At 37.0% G+C, this 20,514-nt stretch overlaps 2 protein-coding genes across 5 annotated transcripts in view; one reads left to right on the forward strand and one right to left on the reverse strand.

Annotated features, from left to right (window-relative positions):
- The window catches only part of LOC106874222 (putative protein-lysine deacylase ABHD14B), a 21,200-nt gene extending 727 nt beyond the window's left edge, over positions 1 to 20,473 (reverse strand). The window contains exons 1-4 of one of the 4 annotated variants that reach the window (XM_014921912.3): positions 19,121 to 20,473; positions 3,089 to 3,372; positions 852 to 1,014; positions 1 to 67 (exon numbers count right to left, since the gene is read on the reverse strand). The exon at positions 1 to 67 is cut by the window's left edge and continues 169 nt beyond it. In XM_014921912.3, coding sequence (XP_014777398.1) covers positions 1 to 67; positions 852 to 1,014; positions 3,089 to 3,372; positions 19,121 to 19,133 — 527 coding nt within the window. In that variant the 5' untranslated portion in view covers positions 19,134 to 20,473. Of the gene's footprint in view, positions 68 to 851; positions 1,015 to 3,088; positions 3,373 to 8,109; positions 8,603 to 14,724; positions 14,881 to 19,120 lie in introns of those variants that run through there. The other 3 variants (XM_014921985.3, XM_014922058.3, XM_052975560.2) reach the window with 3 other exon arrangements.
- The window catches only part of LOC106874144 (uncharacterized), a 33,326-nt gene continuing 26,167 nt past the window's right edge, over positions 13,356 to 20,514 (forward strand). The window contains exon 1 of the mRNA XM_089339126.1: positions 13,356 to 13,694. The gene's annotated coding sequence lies outside the window, so the exon portion shown is untranslated. The remainder of the gene's footprint in view (positions 13,695 to 20,514) is intronic.

A 20,514-nucleotide genomic window follows, 5' to 3' on the forward strand; every position in this document is an offset into this window, starting at 1 on the left:
AAATCAATTACTTTGTCAAGGAAATCACCGCCATCAGTGACTGAAATCTTTGTACTTTTGCCTTTACCTGCAACGAGAATTTATAATCAACTGGGGTTAGTTCAAATATTCTATTGCACAAGTGGAGGGGGGGGGGGGGCGATTAATAAGGAGTGTAGTAAACATAGAAGTGAAGACACTTATGAAGAAAATAGGGTGTAGTTATTATAGGGGCAAGAACATTAGTGTAGTATATTTCTTTTCTTTACTACATTGTCTCATGGAGGCAATGACAAATGACCGAGACTTTCGGTAATATGCCATGCTTGAGAAGAAGACCCATCAAGCCAAGTGAAATTGTAGTTGTGGCAGACACTGGTGTCACACAAACTGACACCCGTGCCAGTGGCACGTAGAAGCACCCATTATACTCTCAAAGTGGTAGGTATTGGGAAGGGCATCCAGCCATAGAAACCAGACTGGAGTCTGGTGCAACCCTTCAACTTACCAGCCCTGGTCAAACTGTCCAACAGACATTAAATGATGATTACTGTCTCAATTCATCTGGTTTCAATAGCATATAAATGACTGAGAGCACAATGGGTTGGATTTGTTCAACTAAACCCTTGAAGGTGGTGGCCCCGTATGTCCACAGTCCAACGAGTCAAACAAGTAAAAGAGATAAAAAACAGAGAGACTGAAACATCAAATAAATAAAAAGATGCCAAGATATTAAAAATTATCAAAGGTGTAGTAGAATGGTTTTGCTATGGAATGGTGAAACTATTTTTCCATTTTCTGGAAAAGCAATGCTTTGGACTTACAGCACTTTTGCATAATAGCAACAATATAAGAAAATAAAGCACTGTTACCTGGAAGATCGATTGCAACTGCTTGGTAGCCAGCTGCAGCAAGGAACTGAAGTGTGCCAATGTCCTGCCAGTTCTGTGAACTGAATGCAGCACCATGCAACAAGAGAACCTCCACTTTTGGCATCTTTTTTGGAACTGCCTCCTTTGTGGATATGACAATGTTCTGTGGAAACGGCAGAAAGGTAAATGTGATTAGCAATTAAAGGTACAGGACCTTATATCAAGAGGTAGAATATAAGGGGTGGTGGCAATAGGATGTAAGTGTCTATGTACATGTGTGGGTGTGTGTGTGAGGTGGTAGCAGTGTGTTAATGTCTATATCTTATGTGTGAGAGTGTGATGGTGGTGATGGCAATGTTGGTGGGGGTGATAGTTCAATGTCTGTGTAGAGCAATGGTTCTCAAGCTTTCCAAAAAATTTTACCTGCTGGTTTCCTTACAGTTTTCTCAATGATTCTCGGTCCCCTATAAAATGCAGGATAACCAGCATGGAAAAAAATGACATACATTCATAAACCGCAATTTCCAGACTATGAAACACACTGCCCATAGACCGGCAACCCCAAAAAACCACAACTTAATCCAGGCAATGCCCCATTGGGATACAATAAAAGCACATGAAAATATGGGGAATCAGTTGATCAATTGGTTACAAAACAAATAAGAAACGAAAAATACCAACAGCACATGCACGGTCAACCATTATACCCACATTTTTTCTATTGGCCAGTCACACTTGTACAAGCGTGATTAGCAAATGAGTGTGTAGGAGTGGTGTGGGTTTTTGAGGCCAAAGACAAAAAGGGATGATAGCATGCGAAAAATTGAAAGTCTTAAAATCTTTACACTTAACTGTCTCAAGCCACCCCGATTTCACAATACTTCAGTGTCCCTTTGCGGTCCCCTTAAAATTGCTTTGCGATCCCCTAGGGAGCCACAGACCCACTGGTGTAGAGACTCAGTGTCTATGCCTGATGTGAGGTGAGTCACTGAATATACCTAAATACTTGGTGACCTCACCAATGCTGGTGCCACAAAAAAAAAAAGCACCCTTTGTACATTCTGTAAAGTGGTTGGCATTATGAATACATTCAGTAACAACACACGCGTGCAATGTCAAGACAAGAAAACACAAACACGCCTGTGTGCACACACACACACACACACAACCACATATACATCTATGAGTTACTTGGTAAAGAAAGAAAGCTAATTATGCAAAGGCCTTTAAAAGAGAGGAGACTGAACACAATCCTGCAGTGCTTTAAAAGCAATCTACCTGATGAAGTGCCAGGACACAACTGCTGCTGGATCATATTTAGTTAAGTAATTACTTATAAAAACAATACACGTAATGGTATGAGACTGGAAACTTAAAATTAATATAAACAACTAGGCACAATGTGATACCATAAAGGAAATATTCATCCATCACTAAGTTTGACTAAGGGTACCAACACACCCTACATTGCTTGAAATATTCTTAATGTTGTAGGAAGAACACAGATGAATACATGATGACAGGGGAGGAAACTGCTCCATGCCGACACGAAAATCCTCAGATTAGACGTCTAGTTTCATCTATTCTGTAGACATCGTGAGGACTGCTCGACCACAAATGCTTAGGCTAATACATATGTACATATGCAATGCGCTTCTTTCAGTTTCCGTCCACCAAATTGACTGACAAGGCTTTGGTTGCAACACATAGTGCAGTGGGATTGAACCTGCACCTATAACACACACACACACACACAAGAAGCTTCTTTCAGTTTCTGTCTACCAAATTGACTCACAAGGCTTTGGTTGCAACACATAGTGCAGTGGGATTGAACCTGCACCTATAACACACACACACACACAAGAAGCTTCTTTCAGTTTCCGTCCACCAAATTGACTCACAAGGCTTTGGTTGCAACACATAGTGCAGTGGGATTGAACCTGCACCTATAACACACACACACACAAGAAGCTTCTTTCAGTTTCCGTCCACCAAATTGACTCACAAGGCTTTGGTTGCAACACATAGTGCAGTGGGATTGAACCTGCACCTATAACACACACACACACACACACAAGAAGCTTCTTTCAGTTTCTGTCTACCAAATCCACTCACAAAGCTTTAGTCAGCCCAAGGCTATAGTAGAAGATACTTGCCCAAGGTGGCATGTACTTTTTAAGAAAGGAATGAAAGTCACCGAATCTCGTTTCCATATTTCCAAATCAATGATCGCTTACCTCAGACTGGTATACCATTTCAATCATTTCAGAATTTACACTTATGGATTTCGCTGCCTCAACAATTTCTGTCGGGACATTAACGAAGGCCTGGTTGTGCCATGTAATTCTTTTGTGAAGCTTGCTAGACGTGTGTTCTGAACTCATGGCTACTGGATTTAAATTGATTAAGAAGTAGACAATAACAACACCAAGAAACCCGAGAAACAAAAACACCAACTTGTTTATTCGGACAACATTTGCCACCATAATATTCCGCTCTTTAACTAGAAATGATTTAGCATCTGAAAAGAAAAAAAAAAAAACTGTTTTAATTTATCAAAATATCATCACATATAAATATATGTATATATACATATATATGTATGTATGCACATGTGTGTGTCTGTGTTTGTCCACCCACCACCACTTGAAATTTACAATCCCCCTCCCCACAAATTTCAGGCCTTTTGCTTATAGCATAAAGAATTATTATTGATACTAATTTATTTTTTAATTGTTTTTATCTTTTAATTTTTTAAATCTTTTTTGTTGTTTTATAAATTTTTGGTCTTTGCCCCTTACTTTATATTCAGGTTTTTATCTTGCAGCATGTTGATGATGCTCCAATCTTTGAAATGAAATCTTATCAGCAACATATCATCTGGATTAGAAATTATTAGTCATATAACCATTAATGGAACTATTTGTTGGAAAGTATATACAGAATTGTACTTGAAGCTACTAACCACTCTCACTTGTATGGAGCAAACAGTCATTGCTGTGGAAGCACTAGCTGATTGGTCATGTTTCTAATCTAATACCATCCTATTGCTAGCATGAGTAATGTAACATCCTCCATATTTTTTATGAAATCGAATTCTTTGGAGACCAATCTATCTTTTGATGGTTTATTATGCTTGATGAAATGGCAAGTAATAAAGCATATTAAATAATGAAAATTATGCGATATCATATCATATTCTGTAATACATCATGTGCAAATAAATGACCATGTTACTGAAACATATGGAACATGAATTGAAATGATGGCTATCTATTCATCTTCATCTATTACATTTTTCACAATCAATTCAGCTATTATTATTATCAATAGTATTAAGGTGGTGAGCTGGCAGATTTGTTGGCATGCCAGACAAAATGCACAGCAGTATGTTATCCATCTTTACATTCTAAGTTGAAAAATTCTGCCAAGGTCAACTTTGCCTTTCATCCTTTTGGGGTTGTAAAATTAGGTACAAGTTGAGTACTGGGGTTGATGTAATCACTCCCCACACCATCCAGAATTGCTGGCCTTGTGCCAAAATTTGGAATTATTATTAAGGCGGCAAACTGAATAATACAAATTTTATGGATGAAACATTTATATTTAGTTAGAAATCAGCAGATGTGTTTCAAGAGGAAACAGCTAGGATTATATATATATATATATATATATATATATATATATATACTATTGTAAATATGAGGGCAATAAAATAATTTATTATCAGTGGTTAGCATGCATGAATAAAAGTCATAAGATATAATTCTTTTTTTTTAAATATAAGAGTGTATAAAATATTTTTAAACACAGAGAGGAGACCTTTGACAGGACTCCTTACATGCTAGAAAGGGCAGTCAAAACCCAAACCACAAAAAAAAGAATTCATGAGGTACGTTGTTATAACACCAGATTGAACAAAAAATGAATCTGTTAATCGCAAACTCGAGATTCACTATTAATTGCCAAATATACTAATTTGGAATCTGTAGATCGTCAGCGGGATCGCTAATTTATGAATAATTATGTAGTTGCAAATACATACCGAAAACACGTGTGCAAGACAGCTACATCTTTATCCATTATGGATTCAGACTTAGTGTGTGAGCATAAATATATAGTCCAGCAGTAAATAAACAAATTTAAAACTGTGTCTCATATAGCCTCAGAATTATAAATATTACTATCGTAAATATGAGGGTAATAAAATAATTTATTACCAGTGATTAGCATGCATAAATAGAAGTCATAAGACATAACATATTTATTTAAAAGAATATAAGAGTGTATAAAATACACACGTGTTTTCAGTATATGTTTGCAACTATGTAATTATTCATAAATTAGCAATCCTGCTGATGATCTACAGATTCCAAATTAGTATATTTGGCAATTAATAGTGAAACTCGAGTTTGAGATTAACTAATTCATTTTTTGTTCATTCTGGCATTATAACGGTGTATCTCATGAATTCTTTTTTGTGTGGTTTGGGTTTTGACTGCCCTTTCTAGCATGTAAAGAGTCCTGTCAGAGGTCTCCTCTCTGTGCATAAAAATATTATATACACTCTTTTATATATATGTATGGCCTAGTGGTTAGGGTGTTGCACTCACAATTGTGAGATCATGGTTTCACTTCCTAAACAAGGTGGTGTGTGTTGCGTTCTTGAGCAAGATACTTCATCTCACATTGCTCTACAATCACTTTGACACCTGACGTGTCGCACACAGTTCATCTCTGTCGACAATGTCCATTTGATGGAGAGAGTGAGCTAATGTGCAGCATGAACATTTGATCATTATAAACAAATCATCTGTGCAGGTCAACTGACAAAAACTGATCACTCATATGTTGTCTTCCATGGGAGAGTCCATCACACACACAAAAACAATGAGTTGAAAAAGAAGAGCAAATATGTGTTTGGTTAATTCATTGTTGAGCACAAGTACAGACACACACTCAGTTGAAAAGACAGATACATAGTCTCTTTATCAGCTTGTTACATTTAAAATTACAATACAAATTGGTTAAACATAAAAGGTTGATGTAGATTAAAAGTTAATCTACAGAGACATTGTTTTATCAAATTATCAAACCTGTCAGTGTGGGGTCACACACACATTCTTGACAGATTTATTCAAAAAAACCACACCTGCCAAATGAAATAAACAAACAAATAGTTGAAGTCACACTTGTAAAGTAAAAATAATCCTTCAAACTGCATTTGCAGGCATAGTTTTGTAGTTAAGAAGGGAACCTGACAACCTGACAACCATGTGGTTCTTGGTTCAATCCCACTGTGCTGCACTGACCAATAACTTGGAAATGGAATTAGATAATCTGATTGATAGAAACTGAGCAGAACCTGATTGTGTGTGTGTGTGTGTGTGTGGGGGGGGGTAGTAGTAACATACATAAATAATAGTCACAGGTGTAGCCGTGTGGTTAAGAAGTTTGTTTCACAACTACATGATTTCAGGTTCAGTCCCACTGTATGGTACCTTGGACAAGTGTCTTCTAATGTAACTGTGGGCCTACCAAAGCCTCATGCCAGAGAACATCAATAGAGATATCAGAGAAGTGAGGTCTGAAACTCTTGAGGGTGTTATGGTGCAAGTTTTGGAAAGAGCACAGACGTGAAAAGCCTTAGTGTATATATATATATATATATATATATATATATATATATATACATTGTTGTCATGGCACTCCATTGGTTATGACAAGGGTCCCAGTTGATCCGATCAACAGAAGAGCCTTCTCGTGAAATTAATGTGCAAGTGGCTGAGCACTCCACAGACACATGTACCCTTAACGTAGTACTCTACTGTTACTCATTTATATTTTATTCACCTGTCCTTCGTAAATATTATGGACCGTATATTTAATATGATTAACATGTCTGAATAGCTCAAGCGTGGATTTCTTCATTCAGCTGGGTCTAATTGCCTACATACACTGCAAGAATATCATTCGGCAAGTACTTATGTACCAAGTTTGATATTTACATAGTATTATTGTGTGAGTGTATTATTCTGACCTAACGAGGTGCCTCAATTTAAGTACCTAATTCAAATGAATCTTAATTCGTATACATATTCATGCTCAAATACACACATATTCATTCAGGCATGTGCTTCAAGTCAATAGCAACTTTCTATATCTGCTTTGCCAAGTCACAAAAAATATTAATTGGTTCTGTATAAAAGTGTCTGAATTTGGCAATACAATATCATTTAATTAAAGTATCTCCTCATTAACCATTATATTAAAATTGAGTAAAATTCAGAATCCAAGAAAACTGGTGATAGTCTGCACTGACAGAAATCAGACAATATAAAGTTTATTGGCCATGAGGACTGTAGAATGAGGTTCCATTGCTTTTGCCCTTCATCTGATAGTGAGGAAACCGGAGCTGAAACTGATGTCGATTTGCCAGTGGAGAAGAATCAGAGAATTGCCGAGCGAAAGGATGAGAACTGTGCAGACAAGAAGTTTACTTCTGAATCATATGATTTTGGGTTCAATTCCACTGCAAGATATCTTGGTTGTATTTGCTTCTATCAGAATAGTTTACCTTTAAAGCGAAAAAACAAAACTGACGTATACGACAGATATGTAAACTATATTTCTGTTTCTGAAAAAAAACATTTAAAATTTAGTGTGCCTCAGCTCATACAGTAAATTACTCATACAATGGTGCACTCATTCTATGAGGTTCTACTGTATATGTATGTATGAATGTGTGTGTGTGTGTGTGTGTGTGTACGCTTGCCGTAACATTGTGTGATGGTTGTAAATGAGCATCACTGTCATACAAGCGAGGTTATTAGTTTGCAGTCTTTTGTAAAAAAACATGTCTGGCCATTAAGAATTATTACCTAACTTGGAAACAGGAGAGGGTTGGTGATATTTTCTACATTTTCTACACAGATACACGTAAACATATTTAGCCACACACACATATATCTATATATATAATATATACATAAATACACAATTTAAACACACATAGAGTGAGATAACATACACATTCAATTAAAATGTCTCTTTGTTAATATAATGATTAAAATTTAGTAAAATTCATAAACCAGGGAAATTGGTGACAATCTGCAAAGGTAAAAATCTGACATTATAAAGTTTAGAAGACTAATAAAGTTTATTGGCCATGAGAATTCACAAAAACACACACACATTCACAAAACACATTTTCAAAACACACACACATACAGAAACAAACTTGAGCAAACATACACACCTATACATATATGTTTTTTTTTTTTTTTTGTCCTTCATTGTCAAAGATGTCTATAATTTATGATTGATTTGTTCATATGTCTGGTCTGATCTGATCTGGTCTGGTCTGATCTGGTCTAGTCTGGTCTGGACTGAACTGGACTGGTGGGGCTTGAGATGGCTTTGCACACACACACACACACATTTAAAACAAAAAAATCAACTCACCTCATTAAATGAAATGCATTGAATGGACCATTAAAATTTTACATGGGTGTGCAAGCTGTTGGATCACACACACACACACAAACATACAATAATAACTACCACTTCTGTACAGGCACAAGACACCAACTGTAGCAGAAAAACTACAAATAGTTTAAGTTTATTCTAGATTAATTGACCTTAAGTACTATCACAACACACACACAAAACATGCAAACACAAACTTCCTCTATCTGTCTCATATTTCTTTATTTCTTCACCACCTCCGACTCAATTCCTCTTCTTTTTTTAATTTTTGTCTCTAGCTATTCCTCTTCTTCCTCCCCCTCCTCGATCCCTCTCTCTATTTGTTGCTTTTTATCAATTCTTCTCTCTCTCTCTCTCTCCCTGTTTGTTGCTTTCTTTTATCTATTCCTCTCCTTCTCCCCCTCTTTCTGTATTTTTTGCTTTTTTTAAAAAAATCTACTCTGCTCTCTCCCCCTCCTTCTCCCTCTCTCTATTTCTTGCTTTCTTTCTTTAAATCTCTCTCCCCCTCTCTCTATTTCTTGCTTTTTTTTTATATCTCTCCCCCTCTCTGTTGCTTTTTCATCTGTACCTCCTTCTATTCCTCCCTCTTTATCTCTGTCAATATATTTTTCCTCAAGAAACTCTCTCTCTCTTAAATTATCACTTCTTTATTTATCCACTCTCTATCTCCTCTTCACCTCCTCCTTCTCCTCATCTATCACTCCTTTATCTACTCCTTCCTTCCTCCTCTTTCTCTCAAGCTCTTTTTTCAACTTATCATTCTTAATCTATTCATTTCCTCCCCCACCTCTTTCCCCTCTACCCGCCACTCCCACTGTACCTCCCTCACTCCAATTCCCCAACTACTACCTCCCACCTCATACATGCTATAAAATTCCTCCTCCTTCGTCTTTATAGCATGTCTTAAATCACTAAACCACTTTGATGTTATAAGTGGCCTCTCATCCAGCAATTTCCAAACTTGCTACAACTCATCTAAAACACACACACACACTAAAATCTCCACCACAACCACATACTACCATCCTCAGGTCACAATCATCTTCACAATTCCCTGCCATCACCACCACCACCATCATCAACCATCACTGTTACCCCCCTCTCACTTCCACTTGACACCACCACCTTCATCACCTTAAACATCTAGCCAGTAACAGAGCATCTTATATCAGGGGGTCTCCAAAGTGGAGATATCGACCCCTGGGGGTTGATGGGACTATACAAAGGGTTGATAAATGCACACCATCGTCATCATCTAATGTCCATTGTCCATGCTGGCATGGATAGGACGTTTTGACCAGGGCTGGTAAGCTGGAAGGCTGCACCAGACTCCAGTCTCATCTACTTTATTATTATTATTATTTTTTTTTTCTTTCTTGTACATGCCTGGGGGTCGATGAAGGGTCAAGGTCGATGGTCTAAAAAGTTTGGGACCCATGATCTGTATGGTCAATCATATTGATAAAAATAGCAACCAAATCTTCATGGCACCTTTTTATTACAGGTTTACTTGATAAGAGCTGATATGCACAACAACTCTACACACAAATATTACATATATACCAATAAGAAAGCCTCTATATGGTCATCTGATTTGCTAGGAACACCTGTCAAATCTTCCTCAAATCACATTCTACTTTATTAAAAGAAAGCACATAGGCACAAGCATGGCTATGTGGTAAGATGCTTGCTTCCCAACTACATGGTTCTAGGTTAAGTCCCACTGCATGCCAGCTTGAGCAAGTATCTTCTACAATAGCCTTGGGCCAACTAAATATATGGTGGGCTTCTTTCAGTTTCCGTCTACCAAATCCAGTTACAAGGCATTGGTCAGCCTGAGACTATAATAGAAGACACTAGCCCAAAGTGCCATAAGTGGAAAGATGAAACATCGTTTTGAATCTGATAATATTATTATAACAAATCATACAAAACTGAAAAAATTAATAAACATGAAAACTGAAAAAATTAAACATCTTACTGAATCTGATAACATATTTATAACAAATACAACGCCTATTGCGGAGGCCAAACATCAACAATGTGTTGAAGAACTGAATCAAAAGGATCCAACTCTTTTAATCCAATCTCTTGTCGCCACATTAATTCGATTTTTTTGTGGGGGGATAATCCAATTTTTTAATGGGGGTGAGATAACCAAAAAGTATCATCTCACCTTGTTCTTAGATACTCCCACCCTTATATAAATGTGAGGTAGCCAAGTAGTCTCTCCATAGCAAAACACTTCTGCTGGTCCCTGGCATAAAAATCTCACCACCCCCTTGAACACCCTCTCCCTCAACACACACACTCTTAGTCAAGAGTGGGGGGGGGGGGTCGCAAAAAAAGCCACCCCAGGTACACACTGTGAAGTGGTTGGTGTTAGGGAGAGCATCCAACAGTAGAAGCAATGCTAAAGCTGACATAGAGCATGATTCAGCCATGCAGCTCAGCAAATCCAGGCAAACTGTCCAAGCCATGCCAGCATGGGAAACGGACATTAAGATAATAATGATGATGATGATGATGATGATGATGATGTGCTGCCAGTGAAACTAAAGATAGTAGTGGTTTCTCCTCACACAAAACATTTCATTCCAGAGGTTCACCCAGGCATCGTGGCTTCTAAGCCCAGTCAAACAATACATTGCCATCCGGCTGCCAACGATTTTGAAGTTGTGGAGATGAAGGTTACTTAATTGTTTAGCATTCAGGTTACTCTGTCTAATGAGATGCTAATTTATTCACTTTGCTTTGAATTAATCGTGCATTATCTTAGAGCTTTGAAATGTCTATGATGTGATTGCTATTTAGCTGTTACTTGTTCCAGTCGTTAGTCTGTGGCCATGCTGGGGCACTGCCATGAAAAATTTTTGTTGAATGAATTGATCCTAGTAATTATCTTTTGTCAAACCACTAAATTACAGGGGCACAAACACATCAACACTAGTTGTCAAGCAGCAGTGGTGGGGAACAAACAGATGCAAAAACACACACACACACACACACACATAGATATGGTGGGCTTCTTTTAGTTTCTGTCTACCAAATCCAGTTACAAGGCTTTTGTTGGTCTGGGACCATAGTAGAAGACACTAGCCCAAGGTGCCATGTAGTGGGACTGAACTCAGAAATATGGGGTTGGGAAGCAAGCTTCTTACCACACAGTGAAGCCTTATTTTTAGAATGACATTGTTGGGTGGGTGTGAGAGGCCTGGATCTAACTGTTCAGTAATATGAATTGGCTGTTGAGATTAAATTTATAATATTGTATAGATAAAACACACACACATTTTTAATTCTTTCTATAGAATAAATTTCGAAATTATCTAGTGAACCAAAACCGTAGTTTCTTCGGATCAGTGAGTTATTTTAGCGTCGTAGCGTTCTACAAGAAAGAAATGAAAAAACTAGCAGCGGTGACACCACGCCCTTTTCTGTAATGTTTCATTATTCTATTTTGTTTTATAAGTTTGTTTTGAAGATCTGAAATATATCTGAAGAAATTTTAAAAAAAAACTGAAAATATACAGAAATGCGAGGATGCGATTGGTAATCTACGATGCTTAAAACATACAGATCCGAAGAAATTAGTTTTCTGGTCTACTAGATAATTTCCGACTTTATTCTATACGAATGCCTACACACACACATGCATTTATACATAAGGTTCTCCGTCGTTCAATGATGAGGATTCAGCTGTTCGTTCAACGGAATTACATGCTCCTCAATTATGGTGTGAGCGAGTGAGCATTTCAGACACGTGCACCATTAAGGCAATTCTCAGGAAAAATCAGTGTGATAGAAACTGTAACTTAGAATTATAGGTACAACGTTTAACCAGTTTCACTTATAAAGTATGGGAAGACACCCGCGAAAGATATGGTACATAGGGATGGGATCGAACCTGGCACAACGTACTTGCGAAGCGAACTCAACTATTCGGCCACTGCACACACAAACAAATCGATTCTTTACAGATGCGTATATGTGTGTGTGTATTATACATACATACATATATCTATCTATCTATATATATATATATATATACATGCACATGTGTGTGTATACACACACACACATATATATCCATATCTATCTATCTATCTATATATATAATTAAATTAAAACATAGGGTAAAAATCAGATATTAATTAATATCGATTTATTACCAGGAAGCTAGCATATATATATATATATATATATAAAAATGAGAATGTCTGTCTGTCTGTCTGTGTGTGAATCCCTAAAACTTGAGAACTACGCAACCAATTTCATTCAAATTTTACACATGCCTTACTTAGGGTTCCAGTTGTGTTTTAGTCAAAAAAAATTATTAACTTCTTGCAGAGTTCGAGCACACGGCAACATAATATCTCCTCCACTATTTAAGTATTACGTGTCAAAAGTGAAACAAAAACACTCATGTCAAATACTTTCACTTTAAAAATGAAACTATTCCACTAACTGAAACAATCACATTTCGATACTGTAGTGACAGATACTTTCACAGAGAGAGAAAGAGAGAGAGAGAGAGAGAGATGTATATGTATACATATACATGTATATGTACACCATTTCGATACTGTAATGACAGATACTTTCAGAGAGAGAGAAAGAGAGAGAGATGTATATGTATACATATAGATGTACACGTATATGTATATATATATATAGATCTATACATACATGTATATGTATACATATGTGTAGATGTATATATATATATATAGATGTACATGTAATATGTACACATATATACATATATACATGCATACAGATATCTATACATATATACACCCATCACACACACATACACATGCACACAAACACACACATTAGTCATTTGTTTTCTTATCCAAAACTACGTCAAAAGTACTGAATGGATCTTTATGAAATTTGGAAATTATATTCTTTGCATAACGGCCATAACTCCCATGAAAATTCATATATTTTTGATGTAGATGAAATTTTAACCCGAACATAACAGATGAGCATTATTTAGAAAATGATGTCACACGTTATCGAGGCTACCATTCTTTCTGGATGTGCAAAAGGGGATGACGTCTTTATTCCAAGAATTCCTCTTACTCCATCAGGAGCAGACATTCCTTTTACATTCAGAAGACTACAATTCCCCCTTCGTGTGACTTTTGCCATGTCCATAAACAAATATCAGGGTCAAACACTGTCTGTAGCTGGTCTTCTCTTGGAAGAGCCCTGCTTCTCACATGGACAACTGTATGTTGGCTGCTCAAGAGTGGGCAGCAACAAAAAACCTATTTGTATATGCTCCACAAGGGAAAACAAGGAACATAGTTTACAATGAAGTGTTATAATCACAACAGCAAAAAAGTATGTACATGATCACCTTCTTTTACGAAACTTCATTGACTTTCATATATTTATATTGATATACATATATATACGTGTGTTTGGGTGCGTGTGTGTATATACATCTCTATATATAAAGATGATGCGTAGTCTAGACGGCGTTTTTAGATTTCATTATTCTCTTTAACCCGGGCAACGCCGGGTATTTCTGCTAGTATATATATATATATATATATATATATATATATATATATATATATCATAAGGTTTTTAAACTTTTAAATTTTCATATTCAAAAGAGACAGAGACTTCAAATTCGATATATCGATTTATTCACCACTCTATGTTAACATTTCTTAGCCAAACTTATCCAGTGACTGGTCCATTGGATTTAGACGTTTGGCACTTCTTCAGGAGTGGTTACCTTTCGAACAAAACACGAAAAAACACATACATAACTGTTATTAGGACGATGTCCTAAGGACCTAATAACAGTTATGTATGTGTTTTTTCGTGTTTTGTTCGAAAGGTAACCACTCCTGAAGAAGTGCCAAACGTCTAAATCCAATGGACCAGTCACTGGATAAGTTTGGCACAGAAATGTTAACATAGAGTGGTGAATAAATCGATATATCGAATTTGAAGTCTCTGTCTCTTTTGAATATGAAAATTTAAAAGTTTAAAAACCTTATGATATAAATATAAACTGTGAGAACGACCCTTAAGGAATCTAATTAATGATCTCCTGAGGTAAGTTCTTATGCTATATTGGTAACGGTTGCTACATCCTCTGGGAAAAAAATTATATATATATATATATAAATTGCTCGACCACGACGAGACCCGAACTCGCAATCTTCTGATTCGAAGTCAATATACATACATACAAGCATACATGCATATGTATGTATGTATGTATGTATACATGATTATATGCATGGTCATACGCACTTGAGTCGTGAAAGATAAGTTAATATCAGATCCGAAGATAAAATGAAACACAAATCTTGAGTGTCAGTCAGTCAATGAATGAATATAATTAAATAATTACCTTGCATTTGTAAGCGTTGCTTAAAAACTCTGACGAGTTTTAGAAATAAGAGCGAAATACCGAAGGAATTTAGTAAAAGAAACAAGACAAGGTTTACATGACAAGTCGAAATATCAACAAAAACGATGATTTGTTTTCGTAAATATCCGTTACTTTCCGTTATTTCCGTCAGGCAGCGTTACACGAAAGTTATTTACTGGGATTTTGGTTTTATTATTAGTATTATTTTTTATTCAAGTATTATTTTACATGATTCAGAGGTGGAATCATTTCCCCATTTACTTAATATTACTGTCAACACTAACACCAACACAATCACCACTATCATCATTGTCAACACAAATATAAGAACACACATCATCATCATCAATATCATTAGCAACATAAAATACCAGTAGCATTATCAACAGCACCCGCTATATACTCCCGCCAGCGTTATAATTGTCGACATCATTATCAGCAACGCTAACCGCAACATTACTTCCTTCGGTGTCACAATCACCACCACCACCACCACCATCATGGATTTGTTTTGATTTACTATTGATATTTGTTTTCTTCGCCAACATTCCCTTGTACACGTGTATGCAAATCTGTATACTTACACACACACACATACACATATACTCACAAAATTTAGGAATGAGGTGGGGGAACAGGCACGTACACGCGCGCGCGGGCGTGCCCAACAACTCATAATTTTCTTTTTAATGTCTTTACTGGGGGGGGGGGGGGGATGTCTTTACATTTCTACGTTTTATACAATGGAAATTATAATTCTAAAATAAACAAACGAGCTCCTGTGTCTGCTTTGGCATGGTTTCTACGGCCCGGTACCCTTCCTAATGTCAACACTTTAGAGAGTGTACTCGAATTTGATGTTTGTTCTATGATCAATGCTTCTATATAAATGCATATAATTATATATATAAAATGTGTGCGTGTGTGTGTGTGTGTATGTATATATATATATATATATATATATATATATATACATAGACACACATACATATGCATATACACACACACACATTATGACCCTTGGTTATTAATGAGATGGCAAAGATTACTTTTCAGCCTAGATGCAAACTGGCTGTTTTTACTACAGCAATCACACAATGTCTTCTTTCATTTAAGTGCAATGCAGAATCGTGCCCACCCACCACAAAAAGACAATATTTCTTGCATGACCTGTCAAGTGACAAAAGCACAGGTATTTCTTTGTCATGCTTGCTCACTTGTTTGTTTGTCATTGTAAATTCCATTTGGGGAATTGAACACCTGTTAACAACTATGCTATAAATTACAAACTGCAACAGAACGAAGAAAAATAAAGATGAGGCAAAAATTAGTATAACCCACATGTCTCTGTCCTTGTGGTTTAAAAGAGTATTGGTTGCTCAATTGAATGACCTTCATTCAGGTGTGGAACAACAAGGGAGTGGGGAGGAGGGATGGGGTAGAGAGGATGCAGAGGAGAAGATGCCACCAGCAGAGGGGTCTCAGACATGTGGGTAACACTTTAGATTATAGCTTCTTCTTTTTTTAAAATTTTTTTTTACATGTTCTCATGATTTGGTAATAGGAGGGGAAACAGCAGCTATGACCCATTTCAGGTTCTCTGGGATTGGCAGAAAGAAGTTATTTTCAAACTGAAAACATGTGGCACACTGCCACATGAACTGTACGTTGTGATAGACAAAGTCTTGTGAGCACCAGGTCAACTTGATTTAACTGACCTATAATAAAAGGCATTCCAATCATAACCACTCCAACCTTGTCAAGGGCTACATTATCCAAAGTGTTGTTCCTTTATTTAAAAGAACTGAATTAGAGATTTGGCTATTACTTCTAATACAGCAAACAACCACATAGAGACTCCTACATGAACTCATGTGGTTATTAACTGTAGCAAGTGATTAAAGAATAAAGGAACAGAGGTGAAGGAAAAGAGATGGTGGGGGTGGGGGTGGGGTTCTCCCTTAATACTAGTATGTGAAACAAACATTTCAAGTGAGAGGTACCAACTGTCTCAAGGGGTCAATGAAAAAAGATTGTGTGTGTGTGTCCTTGTTTGTCCCCCCACCATCGCTTGACAAAAGCAATCCCTTTTTTCTCTTCTATTTCTTAACATAAACATGAATATATTTTTTATTTCCTTTTCTTGCAATTTAGGCCAACATTTTTCAGTTTTTGGTTGTAACGACTGAAAGAAGCAGCCTTAAACAATAGGCTTCTTTTCTCCATATTACTTCCCCAATGAGCAATTTTGGGGCTGGCATTATTTCCGTTTTTATTACTTCATATGTGCCAGTGTGTCATCATCATCATCGTTTAACGTCCGCTTTCCATGCTAGCATGGGTTGGACGATTTGACTGAGGACTGGTGAAACCGGATGGCAACACCAGGCTCCAGTCTGATTTGGCAGAGTTTCAGACTGGAGCCTGGTGTTTCAGACTGGAGCCTGTGTGTGTGTATACAGTATATTTATACGTATATATATATGAAACAGCTGATGAAGGAATATTCCAAGTGGCTTTCCGTTTTCCTATGTGTTCGTTCCGTTGTCTGTAGTTCATTGTTCTAACGTCCTGTACCCTGATATGCATATATATACACATGTAGATGTAAGTATGTACATATATGTGTGTATACATGTATATATATTCTTTGTATTATATATATATATATATATATATATATATATATATTCATATGTATATATGTATATATATGTGTATATATGTACATATGTATATATATATATATATTTATGTGTGTGTGTGTGGGGGGGGCCTTTTAAAGAAAATTAACATTCATATGTCAAACCAGTTTTTTGCAACTCGTTAATTCAATGTAAACAATTCAAGCAATGGAGGGATCTCACTGAACTGAAGTGGAATTTCTTCAGAAATTTCTTTTCAGCCTAAGTCTTAAATGTGGGCATCATATGTTTTTAGTTCCTTCTTCTTCTGAGACAATACCATAGCAAATAAACATGGGAACAACAATGTAACTTACTCAACGTAAGGAAAAGAGCAGCTTAAATCTATTCTTAACTCTTTTACATTCAGATAACTCTGTCAAAGGCAATGCATTATCTCATAGATTTCGATGATGTGGTTGTTTGATCTTAGAGTGACATTGTAAGGTAGGTGTAAGAGGTGAGATAGGGTTTGTTTGAACATAAATCAAGTAGAATATTTCGGCTACATATGCCCAGTTTAAATACATATCCTTAAAATCTTTTGTGAAATGTATATTCCTAAATCTCTCATCAAAGCCCACTTTGTAACCTTGTGGTTTGGTGTTCAGTTCCACAGTGTGACACCTTAGACTAGTGTTTTCTACTAAAGCTTTGGGTTAACCAATGCTTTGTAAGCAAATTTCATAAACAGAAATATATATATATATATATCTGTAAATAATATGTGACAATTATTCGGTAGCCATGATAAAACTCTGAGTTTCGGATGCCAGGGCGGAAACCCATGCTGCCATCTCTTCAGTTATCTGGCCATTGAAATATATATATATGTGTCCAACCCATGCTAGCATGGAAAGCGGATGTTAAACGATGATGATGATGATATCGTCGCCTTCCTGGGACTTGTGCCGGTGGCACGTGTAAAGACATGAGAGCAAGATCGTTGTCAGTGCCGCTGGACTGGCTCCTGTGCAGGTGGCACGTAAAATAAACCATTTTGAGCATGGCCATTGCCAGTACTGCCTTACTGGCCTTCGTGCCGGTGGCACGTAAAAGCACCCACTACACTCTCGGAGTGGTTGGCGTTAGGAAGGGCATCCAGCTGCAGAAACTTTGCCAGATCAGATTGGAGCCTGGTGCAGCCTTCTGGCTCGCCAGTCCTCAGTGAAACCGTCCAACCCATGTCAACATGGAAAGCAGACATTAAACGATGATGATGATGAAATGATACTTATATATATCCCTCTCTCACTCTCTGGGAGAGAGGCACAAGCACACACACATACACAAAAAACCCAACAGAACTTGTAAATATCAAGGGAAATAACTCTTGTAAGACAAAAAGCGGAGTTATCTGCCTTTTGATACATTTCGATAAAATTTATTTATCAATCTGCCTGGAACCGCTTCTGATTCAACGATACAAACTTCCAGTTTTAAAACGAACGAAATAGAAAACCTTCTATCCAAAATTTCATGTTAATTTGTGTAACAAATTAATTAAGAATGACAGTTATTTTATTAAATTCATTATTTTAAAATTTAATCGAATCCAAAAATATAATTTCAACGGAAACATAGTAACAAAATGCAGAGACTAATTTACAACATTATCATCGCCAATAACAATCGTAAGGAAATACAAGAATCTATCGGCAAAACTGTAGAATTAAGAGGAAAATACTCACTGATGTAAACCATTTCCCCGACTGTCTCGTCGAATTTGTCACAATGTCGTAACTACAAAATTCGGCTTTTCATAACTTACTAACTGAAAGCCTATTCATAACACTCAAGGTTAAATGTTTTATTTTCTTACCCCCGCTACGTTTTCCCCACCCGTTCTATCCCGTTAGTCTATTGACTGGCCCTTCCTTCTCTTTCTTTCTCTCTCTCTTTCTCTGTCTATTTTCCTCTCTCACTCCCCTCTCTGTTTCTCTCTCCTGCCCCTTCTCTTTCTCTCCGTCTGTCCTATCTCTTTCTCCATCTCTCTCTCTCTCTTTCCCTGCGTGTGTGTGTCTGTCTGCCTACCCTCTCTCTCACCTCCATCTCCCTCCTAAATCCCTGCAGTATTCAAAGCCAAATGAATTTCTTTACTCCAGCAACCACCATACTTTGAAATTCCCCCTCACCCGACCAATGCCTACGAACGGGACAGACACAGTGGTGGGGCAAAGTAATCTAATGTAGTGAGACATAAGCAAAACAAACAAACAAAAAAAGACTAGAATTAATCATAAAAACTGTAGAGCTCTCTCTACTCCTCCTCCCTCACCTCCTGGACCCTGTTTTCTATTTATTCCTTACCCACTAAAGCTCCTTTCTTTCAATTTCTTACGCTTGTTTAATTAAAGTAAAGTCTGCTTACATTTCGCTGAATAATATGCCTTACAAATACATCATCACCGTTATTCTCAGTATCCTGTTTACATTATGGAGTCAACTGTCCATTTTAAATCACAATTCCTTACACAGCATTTAACTAGTACATGTCTGTCTGTCTGTATGTATGTATGTATGTATGTGTGTGTTTTTATGTTTGTGCTTCTAAATCTCTCTCCCCCACCCACTGCTTGACAACCAGTGTTGGTTTGTTTTCGTCTGCGTAACTTAGTGGTTCAGCAAAAGAGGTTGATAGGAGAACGTCAGGCTTTAAAAAAACAGTAAGTACTGGGGTTGATCTGTTCAACTAAACCGTTCGAGGTGGTGGCCCAGCATGGCTACAGTCCGATGACTGAAGCAAGCAAAAGATAAAAGCTAGTTGCATACATACACTTTTCCAAAAGTTATGAGGAAACAAAATGGAAAGGGGTACAATTGTATAAGCATGCCTTTCCATCTGTCTTTGTTTGGCCCCGACTACTAATTGACAAACGGTGCTGGATTGTTTATATCTCGAGAGAAGAAATGTCAGAATTAAAAATAATAAGTATTGAGGTTGATTCGTTCGAACCCCCCCCCCCCCCAAGGCCGTGGTATCCCTGCCGGGCCGCAGTCCAATGATTGAATCAAGCTAAAATATAAAAGTTGACAATTGACTCACCTGAGGGCGCTGTAATAGACAATACAAGGATTAGCTCCC

Source organism: Octopus bimaculoides, chromosome 21 (assembly GCF_046866305.1).
Source record: "Octopus bimaculoides isolate indiv1 chromosome 21, ASM4686630v1, whole genome shotgun sequence".
In the NCBI taxonomy this organism is placed as follows: domain Eukaryota; kingdom Metazoa; phylum Mollusca; class Cephalopoda; order Octopoda; family Octopodidae; genus Octopus; species Octopus bimaculoides.